This window comes from Sebastes umbrosus, chromosome 11 (genome assembly GCF_015220745.1).
Source record: "Sebastes umbrosus isolate fSebUmb1 chromosome 11, fSebUmb1.pri, whole genome shotgun sequence".
Classification (NCBI taxonomy): Eukaryota; Metazoa; Chordata; class Actinopteri; order Perciformes; family Sebastidae; genus Sebastes; species Sebastes umbrosus.
In genome coordinates, this window is record NC_051279.1 from 29,636,640 (window position 1) to 29,653,853 (window position 17,214).

Genomic DNA, 17,214 nt, shown 5'->3' on the forward strand with positions numbered 1-17,214 from the left:
AGTTGCACTGCTGATCCCGGTGCTCCGTCTGCCCATGCTGCACTCCGGCTCTCCGCTTTCCACGGGAGCCTCAACTCGCACCTCTCCAACACAAAGAGAGTAGTGTTTACCGAGACTTCCAGCGCAGCCAATCACCGCGCCGTCGCCCCTGGTAACCACGTCCATCATCTTCCGACAGTCCAATGAGCGGCGGTGGGCGTGTCGGAGTCCAGGTGCGCCTCGGCGTCCACTTGGCAGAGCGCCTGAGAGCCGCCTGTGGGCAGGAGAGGATCTGTCAAATGCGAGCTTCCTTTAATGCGAGCGACCAGTCCGGCTCCGAGAGTCATGGCGACCGCAGCGTCTAACCACTACAACATCCTCACCTCCAGCGCCTCCATCGTGCACTCGGAGCCCGGCAGCATGCAGCAAGCCGCGGCGTACCGGGACGCGCAGAGCCTGTTGCAGAGCGACTACCCGCTGCAGAGCAACACACACACGCTCAGCCACGCGCACCAGTGGATCACGGCGCTGTCCCACGGAGAAGCAGCCCCGTGGTCCTCCAGCCCGCTCGGACAGGAGCAGGACATCAAACCCGCGGTGCAGGTGGTGCAGGGCACCCGGGACGAGATGCATAACTCCAGCAGCAACCTGCAGCACCAGCAGGCGCGGCCGCCGCCTCACCTGGTGCACCAGACGCACGGGAACCACCACGACGGCCGGGCGTGGAGGACCGGCACCGCGGCGCACATCCCGAGCATGGCCACGACGAACGGCCAAAGCCTTATCTACTCGCAGCCGGGCGGCTTCAGCGTCAACGGGCTGCTGCCGGGCACCGCGCAGGGCATGCACCACCACAACCTCAGAGACAGCCACGAAGAGCACCACAGCCCGCACCTCAGCGACCACGGACACCCGGCCGCCCAGCACCAGCACCAGCACCGGTCGCAGAGCCACCACGACCACTCGGACGAGGACACGCCGACCTCGGACGACCTGGAGCAGTTCGCCAAGCAGTTCAAGCAGCGGAGGATCAAGCTGGGCTTCACGCAGGCGGACGTGGGCTTAGCTCTGGGGACCCTGTACGGAAATGTGTTTTCCCAGACCACCATATGCAGGTTTGAGGCCCTGCAGCTCAGCTTCAAGAACATGTGTAAGCTGAAGCCTCTGTTGAACAAGTGGTTGGAGGAGGCGGACTCCACCTCGGGCAGCCCGACCAGCCTGGACAAGATCGCGGCGCAGGGCAGGAAACGGAAAAAACGGACCTCCATCGAGGTGAGCGTCAAGGGGGCTCTGGAGAGCCATTTTTTGAAGAGTCCTAAACCGGCAGCTTCGGAAATAATCGGCCTGGCGGACAGTCTGCACCTGGAGAAAGAAGTGGTGCGGGTTTGGTTTTGTAACAGGAGACAGAAGGAGAAACGCATGACCCCTCCAGGAGGAGCTCTGCCGGGCAGCGAGGATGTGTACGGGGACACGCCGCCGCACCACGGGGTCCAGACTCCGGTCCAATGAACTCTGCTGGACCTGGACCGGACACATCCTCCAGGACATCTTTATCCTTTTTATTTATCCCCAAGGTTATATATAAATCACTGAACTATGACACGCTATAGCGGGTGTTTTATGTATAATAGATTGCAGTGAGTACTTCCACAATATCTGCAGTGAATCTCTGAGAAATGGAGAATGAGTGAGGAGTGAGGACAGACAGGACACATTTTGTTGTTTTCTTCCTCTCCCAGAGCTAAAGGAACATAAGCCTGTGTTGTTGTGTTCTCCGAGGATACATGCCCAGCACTGTGACTCCAGTCGACGCAGTTTCAAGGTGTAGCCCCTATTGTGTATTGAAATTATACTTGACGAATAAAAAAGAAAGAGGGAGTGGAGGAGGGAGACCTGGTTTTAGACGAGAAGCTCAATGGTTTCTATTCGATACTTTTATATATCAAATCACAAAAACATTTTTTTTTCCTGTGCGTAAAAGGGAAAGCAAATACAAAGGCGTTTAGTTTTGTAGCCCCTAAATTGTGCGTCCAGCAGTGATGGGTGGGTGGGTGGTGCAGGGTGGTGGGGTGTCAAAGGAGCTGTGTTGATGGAGTAAACTGGAGGCCAGTAGAGGCTGCAGACCCAGGCCAGTGGAGTCCAGTGGAGTCCAGCTGAGGCTGAGCATCGCCTGAGTCCCATCTGTCAGCCAGGCAGCACAGACACAGAGCCGCTTTGCATTCAAAGCACTGCTGGGAAACTGCAGGCCATTCAGCGCTTATTTATTCTGCGAGGACAGAGGTCAGGATTTAGTTATGAACACAGATTATATATAATTTTTATTATTATCATTTGTATTATTACATGTGTGCAGCTCACTGGCTACACTCTTCAATAATTGACCTGGGTGCAGGGATGTGGTTAATAGAAAAAAAAAGTGTATGACCTCTATCTATCATAAGTCAGGCAGCAGTATAAACAATTATATTTTTCACAAAACAAGCGTTAAATAATAATATTCCTCCTCCTCCCTCTCAGAGAGTCTCCCAGCTTCAGGAAGGGCTCCGTGGCGATTGATTGGATTATCTGGCACTTTTCCACAACAGGATGGGCTATAGATATATAGATATCTACACAAATATATGTCACCAACTCTCACAGAACATTTGGATCCACTTTTGTAAATATTGTATAACTTTAAAAAGTCATGGCTTCATCCCTTTTTTTCTTCTTTCTTCACTGGGGCACTTTTTTGGATTGATGTTTTCAAAAACAAACCGTTTTTTTAAAAAAAGATCCAGTCTCATTCATATAGCCTACCTACTGCCTTGTATTTGTGTGCTATTTAACGTTCATTTTGTTGCCGAAATTATGCTCGTTTACTGGTTTATTTGTTTTATTTTTTTGTGGCGCATTTTATTTTAGGTCTAAAGATTTTTTTTTTTTTATTAATGTAAAATCAATTTAATTTGTTTAAACTGTCTGAGGAGTTCTGTTTTGCCATTTTCTGTCCGCTTTGAAATTACGTTATATTGTGTTTTCAATCACAATATAGTGCTTTGAATTCAGATTAATCGATAACACTATTGTAGAGAATTGTCCACAATGAATCAGACCTATAGAGAGGATAAAAACGCAAATAATGATCAGTGTTTGAAAAGAAAAATAATAATAATAATAATAAGGCCTTTATAGATTTCCCAGAAAACATTTTTAGTGACATTCCAAAAATTGCAGCATATGATCAAAATTATTATTATTATTATTATTATTATTATTATTATTATTATTCTTCACAAGGTGTTATTTTAATTTGTTTGTGAGGTCGTTGCCATGCATTTCATTTCAGCCATTTTGTTCATCTTCGTCTATGTTGCTTTATTACAAAGGGGGAAATTGCTCGTAGACATTTTATTTTATTTTTTAGTATTGTTAATGAGATTGTAATTTATTATACAATGGCTTTTATAGATGACACACAAAGTGCGAGATATATATGAAATGACACCGAGAAGGCTTTTGTTTTGTAGGGAAGAAGAGAGACATATTTTTGGTTTTGTTCAGCGGGATTGCCACAGCAGCCTAGAACCGTCACAGCTAAATGTATATACATCTTTTCTCCGTGCAGTAGCTTTCTTTTTCGTTTTATGCAAAAACAGATATCCAGGGACTTGTTTTATTTTAACGGCTATTCTTTTCTTTATTCCCTCCTCCTGATTTATGTTTCTCCTGCAGAAAAAACAACAACATGAAATATTTCCTCAGTAGCTTTAATGAATCGATCCAACTCATAATTCACTGGAAAATCCAAGTTGTGGGATGTAGACCTGTAGCAATCCGACGCTGTTTTCTTGTTGTTTTTCTTTAATTGCTTGTTAAACCAGTCGTTTGGTTCTTTTGGGGGGATATTTGAGGCTCTGTCATATTCACTGGATGAACTTGGGCTAGATAAAGCAGAGGTGATAAATGCCTGTAGGTGTTTCATCTCTTGACACACGAACAACGGACTTGCACATTTTTAAATAATGGGGTTGATATTAAACAGCTTTTTTCCAACGTCGAGGCTAAATGTATTTTTCTTTTCCTTTCTGCTGCAGTGAGTTCACTATCTGCTTTTGGCATCTGTGGTGTTAAAAAAAAGAAAATACGCTTCTTGCTTTGAGCTCATTCGTTTTGGGTGGAATTAATGGTTGAGAGAAAATCAGGGTTGATGAATGGAAGATTGTGAGCCGATGATGTGTTGTTTCTGCCCCAGGCTGCTTTTAAATGGACTGGCTTTGGCTGGGGAAGCCACAGCTTCCATATAGGGTTAAAATATAGGGCTTCCCAAAGTGGGGTCCGAGGACCAATAGTGGTCCTTTGGAGGATTGTAAAGGGATCCAACATGGTGTGATTTCACTAATATTTATTTTTTTGAGCTGGAGGTTTCACTTTCTCTGTTGCACACTCACAGTAATGTGGACTAAAACAACCGAGATATTATCTCACATGGGGTGTCAAACAAATTAGATCAGAAGCATTTTAAAATGTAGCCTTTATAATCCCTAAAATTTACAAAGTTGTTTTATTCACCACAATTTTTCTGCTCCTGGTCTTTTTTTTCTGAAGCTTTGTCCAAGGCAAAAAAAAAACACAAAACAAAAACTTGCATTGTTTGGCAATTTGTGGTTTCACTTGAGCTGACGAGGCTGAGCCATTTAAACTGAGTTTGAACAAAACAACCGGACTTTAAACGCACCATAGGTTGTCTGTATTTAAATACATGTTTTTTTGTTTTTAAACAAAATATATGGATTACCTTAAAACAGAAAGTTCTGGATCAATGGATAAAAAAATGCTCTTACTTGAAAAAAAATCCACTATTACTGTAGGGAATTGTAGTGAAAGTGATATTGACAGTGGTGACCCCGATGGTATTTTCATATTCACAATGCTATGTCATTTCTCTATAATATTCCCATAGGAACCTGTGGTGTGATATTTGTATGAGCATCTCTCTAAAACCTAGTTTATTTTTATTTTGGAATTGACAGACAGAATCTAAAGCTGCCACTTCCTGCTTAAACAAAAAGTCAAATGTGTTGCCCTCTGTGCTCGTCATAATAATATTAATTACAAGCGGATTCTTCTCCATTTCACTCCTCAAGCTGCTGGTGTTTGGCAGCAGTGCAGAGTGTGAAAAGATGAGCATCTATGGATGATTCACCTCAGCAACACTAAGCAAACGAGGAGGATTGATTGGGAATCAATAGCTGATCGATTATTGATGGCGTGTTGACCAATTAACCTGATCATAAACAACAACAAAAAGTGGGGCGCTCTTTTATTTTATTTAATTAAGAGATAACAGACCACCTTTACCTAAATTGCAATGAACTAATTTCTGTAGTGACTTTAAGTGTGATTATTCACTGCAGTTACAGATGTTAGGCCTATTTATTTATTTTTAATTTTTGGACAGAATAATAACAGTAAAAATAATAACTGTAAAAAAAAAAAAAATACAGTAATATTCCCATAATATCCAGGACTAGAGTCTGTTTCTTAATCAAAAGTAGATTTTTTACCGACCCTATTGGACTTAATTGTATTTTTAATCAACAGCAATATGGTTAAATGACTTCTCTATGGGATAATACGCACAGTGGATCTATCCCTCTGAGATACAGTAGGTGTTACACATTACAAATCAGTTTTATTTTCCCATGCTGTGTTGTTGATGCAGGGAAATAAAAGATCTCTCTCTCTGCATCATCATCATCACCATCGCTCCGTCGTTTGACCTGCCATTTGGATGCCTGGCACGAAACGACACCCGGAAATAAAGCCCTGTGTCTGATCTCTGAAGTAGACTTTTGTGGAGCCCAGTAATCAAAAAAGTGCGCCCTCGTGCCCTTCATCCGCTCTCTAGCAGATACAATTAATAGCGCGTCGCGTTAATTACACCTTCCTTTTTATTTAGGTGACTTGAAATTTCCCATTAGGCTCTCAGAGAAGAAAAAAAAAAACCCCACTCACTGGAGTGTTGTGGTGCTGAGCTGTGGAGACACAGAGAGGCACATAGTCGGTGTTCTAGCGCCATCTAGCGACACTAGCAGGACCAGAGGGGGAGTCCAAGCTGTTATGTCATGTTGTTTTCTGTCAGGGTTGGGTAAAAGAAAAATCAATAACATATTCAAATCTAAGTCAAATCATGAGCTTATGGTAGAAATATGGAATATAGTGAATTCTGTTGTCTAATGGAGACGTAGAAAGATTTTGTCATTATATAATACATGTGAGAAAGATAGTAGAGGCCCACACAACAAGACTAGTAGGATGTTAAAATAATTAATATTTTCATATTGATTTCTGTAGTATTATTGACTAAACCAGTGCTGAGATAATTAATCAATCAATCCATTAGTTGATAGAAAGATGGCAACAGTTGTAATAACTGGGTCATTGTTTAGCCCTTAAATGGTCCCAGCCAATAAAAAAAAAAAAATTTACTGTATATTTATATGTTGAATATATAATTGATATATTTTTTTATTTCTTAGATCTTTCATTTACAGTAAAAAAATAAAAAAAATAAAAAAATTGGCCTACACTTTCAGCAATCTGGATACATCTTTTTCAATTCAAGTGAAATAAAACTGTTTTAGTAACACATGCCGCTTTTTACGGACAAGAGCGTAAGTGTAAACTCAAGAAATTAAACATGAAACATGAATATTAAACATATATTAAAGATGAATAATAAAAAAAAATAAGTAAGGGTCGTATGTAAAAAATAAGAAAAAGTCAAAGGCAGTTTAGTCTTTCCAGACCAGCTCATCTGTCAGGTTTTTGGGTGATGGATTCTCTTGTTGTGATTTTCTTCAAACCATCTGTGAGTTTTCTATACAATTTAATCTGAGTGAAGTGGTCTCAATCTGCACTGTTACAGTGCTTAACCTTGACTTTGTTGACTCATTATTACCAGTGTTACCTAATGATTACTATATTTTCATTGAAAAAATGTAGGAAATGTCAGACAAATCATACTGATATAATCACTTCAATAAACGTACAAAGGAGATTTATCAGCAACAACAGTTCATGATTAGAAAACATATTCAGTGGCAGTTTTGGCAAAAAAATATTAACTTATTAGTAGAGCATGTTTTCACAAGTTACCAGGGTTTTTTTTTTGGGGGAGGGGGGGTATTAATTTATATCATTCTATAACATTAAACTAAACAGGACAGGACAAGAGGGATTTTTGTGCCGCTTATGTCCTAAAAAGTCAAAGGTCAAAGGGTTAAAGGTCCAGTGTATAGGATTTAGGGGGATCTATTGTCAGAAATGTAATATAATAATATCTATGTTTTCATTAGTGTATAATCACATGAAACTTAGAATCATTGTGTTTTCGTTAGCTTAGAATGAGCCCTTCATATCTAAATATGGGATTTGGTCCTCTTCAAGGAGTCCGCCATGTTGCTCCGCCATGTTTTTACAGTAGCCCAGAACAGACAACCCAAACACTGGCTCTAGTGAGAGCCTTTCGTGTTTTTATGTCACCTTTAGGCCACCATAGACAAGCTTGGAAAGGGAGGGGTTGTCAGCTGTTTGCAGTCCTCACTGATAGATGCCACTAAATCCTACACACTTCTCCTTTAAGTCACTATCCAAAAAAACATTTCCAGCTCTATCTTCTCAAATCTGAGGATTTTGTCATTTTTACATTATTTTAAATTTAATATTTTGGGATTTTGAACCAAATTGGTCATGAGACAGACATTTTGACATGTCACAGTAGGAGAAACACATGCAGGTGTAAATCATAAAATGAGTGATGGTTGAATTCTATTCAGCTGCTTCAGTTTCAGAGTCCTGGTGTTGTGCATGCTGGTTCACTGTCACACGGTCGCAGCTTACTGGGACACTTGAATAGAACGGAGCCATCACCATCGTTAATGTTATTAGTAACACCTGACATTTTAATAGACTAAACAATTCATAACAAAAATAATTAATTAATCAATGAACAAAAAGAATCATTAGCTGCAGCCCTGGACTCAACAGTACAAATGTAGCTGTATAGCAAGATAATCACAATAACCAATACGCTGGTTTCACAGACCTTTTACCAAACTCCACATGAGCCTTGTAGATCTGTGTTTATTGTTGCAAAGTGCCCCTGAATGTGAAAGGACATGTCGGCCTGTGAAGCCTGTTCAGGCAACCTGGCGACATCATGCAGGGTATCAGCTCAATCTGTTTGAAGTGTCTTTTACTCACATTTTTTTCAGGTTATCTGGTATACTCTCACCCTCTCTTCTCCCTACGTTGAAAAGGCTTCCTCTGTAAGTAAACCTGGTTTACTTTACAGCTGTTAATCGACAACGTTATTTTTTTCAGTGACAGAGACGGCCAGTGCCTCATGCAATAGGTAATGAAGTGGGACACACAGTATGAGACATAAGACATGGTTAAATGCTGACTCAGCACATTAAGCCCTTTCACTAAAAAAAAAAAAAAAAAAAAGAAGAGAGAAATGAACAACAGGCAGATAAATCTGTCTGTCTGAAGGAACAACATTAATACATAATCTTACTCAGATCACATAATGTCATTTATCATTGTGTGGAACAACATAATGTGTCAATATGACTTCCTGGGGTAATTTTAATTTTGAATTAAATTAATTTTGAAAATGAATGTTTCTGTGGCTATAACTTTATTTACCCTTCCAGAGATCTTAATCTAATGCCTTTGTACAAAGTTATCCCTGTCAAACATCATGTCCATCTCTGAGTCGTGTGAAGATGAATCAGCCTTCTGTATCAATCACTCGTTCAATCTTTCAGTCTTCACCCTCCACACACACACACACTCACACACTCCTCCTCCTCCTCCTCCTCCTCCTCCTCCTCCTCCCTCCCCAGCACACAGATAACAGTGATACAAGCTCACGAGCAGAACATAATTCCACCATTTGACATTGTTGTTCTTCAATCTCACTCAGATGCATCGCAGCTAATTACACTTTGCACACTTAAGTACACAAATGCGTGTGTGCGTTCATTTGTAAACGAGTTATTGTTTAATTATAACTTCACATGAACTTTGCTGATCAGCGGGGCGAATCGTGTCTCCCCTTCAGAGCATAATTATTCAGGCTATAATTGCTCGGCCTGTTTGTGAAACATGCTCGTCTCTCGGCAAGGCCATCTTCTGCAGCTTCTGTGCCAGATCCTGTCTGACAACGCCCATGAGCCTCTAAATGAGCCTCTAAATGGCTCTGTGTGAGGCTGCTGAGAGAACAGTGAGCTTTAGATGGACAGCGGTCATTATACAAGTGACAAAGATAATCGAAAGGTTAAAAAAAGATTAAGTTGTCCTGGTTAGGTGCTACTTCAAGTTAAAATGGACATGTATCACACGAGGCTCTATCTATCAATCTATCTATCTGTCTGTCTATCTATCCATCTCTATCAGTATATACATATATACACATATATATATATATGTGTATATATATATATACATGTATATGTACATATACATGTATATATATATACACATATATATATATGTGTATATATATATATATACATACATATATATATATATATATATATATATATATATACACATATATACACACACACACACACACACACTATACCATAACTTTTTGACATAAAATACTATGACTTTTTTTACGACATTTCATGACGTTTTTATTATGACTTATTTTGACATACTATACTATGGCTTTTTATGACATAATATAGGCCTGCTATAACTTTTTATGGCAATTTTTTACAGGGTTTATTATGACTTATTTTTACATACTATACTATGACTTTTTTAGTACTTGTTTTGACATACTATACTATGGCATTTTTATGACTTTTAATGACATAATATAGGCCTGCTATGACTTTTTCCACATACTATACTATGACTTTTTATGACTTATTTTGACATACTATATGACTTTTTATGACATTTATTTTATAGTTTATTATGACTTATTTTAACATACTATGCTATGACTTTTTATTACATTTTTTACAGAGCTTACTATGACTTACTTTGACATACTATACTTTGACTTTTTTATGACTTGTTTTGACATACTATGGCTTTCTTATGACTTTTATTTACTATGCTATGACTTTATGATACACTATACTATGGATTTTATTGATTTTTTTTTACACACTATACCATAACTTTTTGACATACAATACTATGACTTTTTATGACATACCATACTTTGAATTTTTAATGACTTTTTGGCAGCCCTACAAACGCGTCTGTTGCAGAGTGAGTGAGTCACTGAGTGATGAAGTTACACGATTGGTCGGCCGAGTGTTTGAGTTTCCTCATTGGTCGTTGCTCTTTCAAAATTAAAAGGCGGAAACAGTCCTTTGTTTACGTTATCAGGGGGGGGGGGTGTCAACCGGTTCCAATCACTACATACGGTGAAGAAGGGCGGGGCAATGCTTTCCATTAATTTCCTGTGGAAAGCATGTCAAGCGCTACGCGTCCGGCTCACGAAACTTGAACAAAGCAGGTCTCCAGAGTGCGAAAATCTGTCGAGTACATGCGACTAAATATTGTCAATGGTTGCACCGGTGCGCCTGATATTTAGCAAGTGTGTGTATGTGTGAAACCACGCCCTGTACTCTTTCTCGAGAAACATCCCAACATGTGAAGATGACATGAAGAGACCCTATTAATTGTTTTTACATCAAGAAAAATGCTGCGGTGTCCGTTTCACCTGTCCCCGCCCCGGCTCTGAAGGCCCCAGTCCAGACCGACATCACTGGCGGAGGTAACTGCTCGACCACGTGTCTCCCCCGGTCCCCGGCAAGGCCTATGGAAGGAGGCTGGGTCACGTGTCATGAACACGTCATATCTTTGGGGTACCACACATGCGCAGTAAAATCTGGTCTGCACTCGACGAAATTGAGCCAATCGCAAAGCACGACCGCAGCTTCAGTTGCACTGCGCATGTGTCATACCCCACACCCCAAGACCCGTATCACAGCCTCCTTCCATAGGCCTTGGTCCCCGGTAAGATACCTAATCCTGAACATGGCGTCTCTCTGTGTCTGTGACACTGTACATTTAACAACACAAGACAACTTTACCACTAATTTCTTCTCTGCTGTGATGATGTGTTCAAATGTAATTTTGTAAAATGTAGTTTTGGGTGAGAAACTTGAATAAATCCAGTTGTTTGAAAGAGATGTCTTCACGTCAATATAAAATAGATAATAGAGAGGGAATTGTGACCTGATTAACTTCCTAACAAAATCCAGTATGCAAACGGTAGCAAAAGAGTGTATGTTGAAGTACCTGGGATTTATTGGTTTACTTTTGTTTTTTACCTTGGTATCTAGAATCGTGGCATTTCATTGGTATTGGTATCGACTAACTTTCGGGAATCCTTACATCCCTTGTGTAGGGAACGCTTAAAATGTATTATTGCGGTGCGAAAAATGCATGGTGAAAAATTTTAGGTGCACTTAAATTATGTGCTGGTGTGCCTAAATGAAAAAGTAAGGCGCACCAGTGCAGCCTATGTAAAATGTTAGTCTGGAGCCCTGCAAGGTGTCAAACTATGGAATCTAGTTCTAAAATGAAATGAGATTCAACCGTGGCATCTTCTATTTCTCATTTAAAATGTTTTCAGAAGTAGATTTTGGTGGATTGTTTAGACGAAATAACAAAGTTTATGAGCAGGCTGCCATGTTGTTTCCTGTTTGAAACGGCAAGCAGAAAACCAGGGACCAATTAGGGTAGGGATATGAGACGATAAGGTACGTCACCACTTGAAAGGCCAGTTGAGTGGAGCAGCGCGTCCCTAGTGTCCTCGCCGGACCTGGTGGACATGTACTGCTGGATTTAACATTACAGACATGACCACTGACTATTTGTGTAACAATTTAGCTACAAATTCACAAACTGACCGCACACAGTCCAGCCATATACTTGGTTTTGACAGAGTCTTGTTTCAAGACATTTTACAACACACTACACTATGACTTTTCATATTTTAGACACACGACACATGACTTTATTCACATTATTCAAAATACTATATTATCACTTTTTATGACATTTTTACCTCCACCAAGGCCGAAGGCCTAGGAATGAGGTTATGTTTTTACTGGCGTTGGTTAGTTGGTTTGTTGGTTTGTCCGTTTGGAGGATAACTCCAAAAGTCCGTGATGGATTTGAATGAAATTATTTGGAGGGGTGGGGTGTGGCACAATGAACAATCCATTAGATTTTGGTCACGATCCGGCTTCAGGAATTGTTTTTTATAATTCCGCTCAGCCTGTGCATTAACACCACTGGCTTTAAGACATGTGCAGTGTCACTGTTGACGCGATCATGACGGGTCACCCAGCTCTCTCCTTCTGCCAGCTTTCTTCATCAAACACGGTGACATTACAGTTTACTTCGACCAAGGCACACTTGGTGACTCTGCAAAGAGTGACGACGACGCTTTAGATGAGTTTTATTTTGTTTCTACTTTTTTCGAAAAACAATACTATGACTTTTTCAACATACTATAGTATCACGTTTTTCGACATACTATACTATACTATGTCTTTTTTATCGACATACTATACACTTACTTTTTTAATGTTTTTTGACATACTATACTGTGACTTTTTTTTACTCTTTTTCGACATACTATATTATGACCATTTTATTATTTTTTTCAACATATTATACTGTGACTTTTTCGACATACTATACTATGACTTTTTTATAACTTTTTTCCACATACTATACTATGACTTTTTTTTAAAACTTTTTTCGACATACTTTACTATGACACTTTTTTAAAACTTATTTCGACATTCTATTCTCTGATTTTTTTTGACATACTATACTGTGACTTTTTTTTTTACTTTTTTCGACATATTATACTATGACTTTTTTTCAACATACTATACTATGACTTTTTTCGACATACTATACTATGACTTTTTTAAAACTTTTTTCGACATACTACACTATGACATTTTTTCTTTTTTGACATGCTATACTATGACTTTTTTCGACATACTATACTAATTTTTTTTTGCTTTTTACGACGTAATATACTATGGCTTTTTTTTTTTTTACTTTTTTCGACATCCCATACTATGACTTTTTTGACATACTATACTATAGCCTTTTCTTTCTTTTTTTTTTTTTTTTACTTTTTACGATATACTATAGAGTACATAACTTTTTTATGACTTTTTTCGACACCCTATACTATGACTTTGTTTTACTTTTTTGACATATTATACTTTTACTATTTTATGACTTTTTTGGACATATTATACTATTACTTTGTTTGACATACAATACTATGATTTTTTTAAAATTTTTTCAACATATATTACTTTTTTTTTTAAACTTTTTTGACATAGTATACTGTTACCTTTTTTTACTCTTCAACATATTATACTGTGACATTTTTCAACCTACTATACATTGACTTTTTTCGACATACTCTATACAATGAGTTTTTTGGACATACTATAATATGACTTAGTATGACAAAATTTAATGAAAAAAAGTAATAGTATAGTATAAAAGTCTAAAAATTCCTTAAAAAAAGTCATAGTATGTCGAAAAATTTCATTAAAAAACATCATAGTATAGTATGAAGAAAAATTTCATTAAAGAATTCATAGTATAGTATGTCAAAAAACTTCATGAAAAAAAATTCATAGTATAGTATGACGAAAAATTTCATTCAAGAATTCATAGTTTAGTATGTCGAAAAATTTCATTAAAAGAAGTCATAGTATAGTATGTCGAAAAATTTCATGAAAAAGTCATAGTATAGTATGTCGAAAAATTTAATTTAAAAGAAATCATAGTATAGTATGTCGAAACTTTCCATGAAAAAAAGTCATAGTATAGTATGTCGAAATATTTCATTAAGAAAAAGACATAGTATAGTACGTTGAAAAATTTAATTAAAAGAAGTTATAGCATAGTATGTTGAAGAATTTCATTAAGGTCATAGTATAGTATGTTGAAAAATGTTATTAAAAAAAGTCATAGTATAGTATGTCGAAATATTTCATTAAGAAAATGACAGTATAGTATATGGAAAAATGTAATTAAAAGAAGACATAGTATAGTATATCAAAACATTTCATTAAAAGAATTCATAGTGTAGTATGTCGAAAGATCTCATGAAAAAAAGTCATAGTATAGTATGTTGAAATATTTCATTAAAAGGACATAGTATAGTATGTCGAAAAATTCCATGAAAAAAGTCATAGTATCATATGTTAAAAATGTCATTAAAGTAAAGTCATAGTATAGTATGTCAAAAAATGTAAAAAAATAAAATCATAGTATAGTATGTTGAAAAAAGTCATAGTACAGTATGTCGAAAAGTCATTGTATATTATATCAAAAAAGTCATAGTATAGTATGTCGAAAACGTAAAAGAAAGTCAGTATAGTATGTTGAAAAAAGTCACTGTATAGTATATTGAAAAAAGTAAAAAAAGAAAAATCACAGTATAGTTTGTCGCAAAACTTTAAAGAAATCATAAAAAAGTCAAAGTATAATATGTCGAAAAATGTAAAAAAAACAAATGTCATAGTTTGTCAAAAAAAAGTCAAATTACAGCATGTGGAACAAAGTACAAAAAAAGATCATAGTATAGTATGTCGAAAAAAGTAAAAAAAAAGTGAAAGTATAGTATGTCGAAAAAGTAAAAAAATTCAAAGTATTGTATGTCGAATAAAGACATGGTATAGTATGTCGAAAAAAGTCATAAAAAAGTAATAGTAAAGTGTCCAAAAAATCATAGTATAGTTTGTCATAAAAAAACATAGTATAATGTCAAAAAAACGTATAAAAAACCCTAAAAAGTCATAGTATAGTATGTTGAAAAACATCATAGTATAGTATGTGGAAAAAAGTTTTAAAAAAGTCATAGTATGTCAAAAAGTCATTGTATATTATATCAAAAAAGTAATAGTAAAAAAAAAGTCATGGTATAGTATGTCGAAAAAAGTTAAAAAAAAAGTCAAAGTAGTAGTATATTGAAAAGAGAGAAAAAGTCTTAGTATAGTATGTCGAAAAAAGTCTTAGTATAGTATGTCAAAAAACATCATAAAAAAGTAATAGTATAATATGCCAATGAAGTAAAACAAAGTCATAGTATAGTATGTCGACATAAGTCCCAAAAGAATCATAGTATATAAGGTTGACAAAAGTCATAAAAATGTGTAGTATATCGATTTCAGTAGAAAAAAGTTTTTCGACATTTGACTTTTTTTTCCACGTACTACAATGACATTTTTTCATGACATTTTTCAACATACTATACTATGACTTTTTTCTGACATTTTTTGACATAGTATAGTATACTATGTCTAAAACTATGACTATACTATGACATTTTTTCACGCTATTTTTTGGACATACTATACTATGATTTTTTTTGTCTTTTTTCACTATACTATACTGTGACTTTTTTTTTCTCTATTTTCGACATACTTGGACTCCTTTTTCAAAATACTATACAATTACTTTTTTTCCGACATCTTATACCATGAATTTTTATGACTTTTTTTGACATTCCATACTAAGACTTTTTAATAACTTACCTGCTCTACCACCACAGTCTTCCAATAGCCTCTGCTCCTCTGATACCAACCTCCTGTCTCCACCACTCGGGACCAAGCACCGGACCTGGGGCGACAGAGCATTCTCCATAGCTGTACCCTTCCTCTGGAACTCAATCCGTGAACACATCTGAACCTGCATCAATCCGTCCACATTCAAATCACAAATCAAAACTTACCTTTGTATAACTGCTTTTAATGTGAGATTAATGTTGTGTGTTGTATATTTTTACTGTGTTGTTTTCTATGATAATTTTAACTTGATTAAAGTGTCTCAGCGCTCTATGAATAAAATATATTATTATTTCTCTAACTTTATTAGCATATTATACCATGGCTTTTTTTTTATAACTTTTTCGATAAACTATCCTGACTTTTTTTCGACATGCTATAATATGACTTTTTTTTGACATACTATACTATGACTATGACTTTTTTTTACTCTTTTTTTTAACATACTATGATTTTTTTTTCGACATACTATACTATGACTTTTTTTCAACATAGTGTACTATGACTTTTTTTCCCCGACATGCTATACTATGACTTTTTTAACTCTTTTTTTTCAACATACTATACTATGACTTTTGTTTACTCTTTTTTCGACATACATTACTATGGCTTTTTTTTCAACATACTATACTATACTATACTATACTATACTATACTATACTATAACTATTTTGACTACTCACCAGCCCCCGGCTGAGCGCCACTGTGTTGGAGTTCTCCCCAGAGAACGAGAGGGTCGCCTCTCTGCGGCTGCGAGTCGCTGAGAGGAAGTCTCTGACTGCTGTTTGTGCTTATGCACCAAACATTAGCTCGGAGTATCTGGGTGGCGTCCTGGAAAGGGCACCGAATGTGGACTCTATAGATCTGCTGGATACTTGGAGGGGGGTGATTGGAAGGAAAGGCCTGCCTGATCTGAACCCGAGTTGGGTTTTGTTGTTGGACTTCTGTGGACTGGCCATAACAAACACCAAGTTCGAGCACAGGGCTGTTCATAAGTGTACTTGGTACCAGAACACCCTAGGCCTCGGGGTCCCCCAGGAAGAGCTGGAAAACGTTGCTAGGGAGAGGGACGTCTGGTATTCCCTGCTAAGCCTGCTGCCCCCGCGACCCCACCCCGGATAACCGGAAGAAAATGGATGGATGGATGGATTCTTTGCCTTCAAAAAAGAAAACCGCTTTTAAGCTAAAAGGACAAGCAAAGGCTAGTTGTAAAAGAGTCTTAATTTCGAGAAAAACTAGCGCTAAACCTGCACTACTAGCATCAGATCAGGGTTACGAATTTTCTGTGGTGTCACTTATTTACAGTAATTACACCGGGGTACATAGTTTGACAAAGTTTACAAATCCTCATGGATTTAGACTTGGCTAAAGAAACATCGCTCATCACTGCTGCTTCAAAAAGCTACCTACGGATTGTCGTATTTCGAAGGATTTAAGGGACTCAGCGCTGACATTCTCAATATCCTCACAAACAAAACCTAAATAATAAGCTTTAGACAGCAGTGCGAGGACTGACAGGGATGTCTTCATTATTAGAGTCTAAGTCGAGAAACTATAGAAGGAACACCAAGCCACATAATGATGGGTATCACAGTGA

General features: G+C 37.5%; 1 protein-coding gene across 1 annotated transcript; it reads left to right on the top strand.

The window, feature by feature from the left end:
- Positions 1-4,020, top strand: pou3f2b (POU class 3 homeobox 2b). The gene has a single exon (XM_037784272.1). The coding sequence runs from the start codon at positions 295-297 to the stop codon at positions 1,486-1,488; it is 1,194 nt and encodes a 397-aa protein (XP_037640200.1). The 5' UTR covers positions 1-294; the 3' UTR covers positions 1,489-4,020.
- Positions 4,021-17,214: the final 13,194 nt, after the last annotated feature.

Excerpts from the sequence above, each read along its gene's own strand:
- pou3f2b (XM_037784272.1), top strand. The coding sequence starts at position 295 with ATGCGAGCGACCAGTCCGGCTCCGAGAGTCATGGCGACCGCAGCGTCT.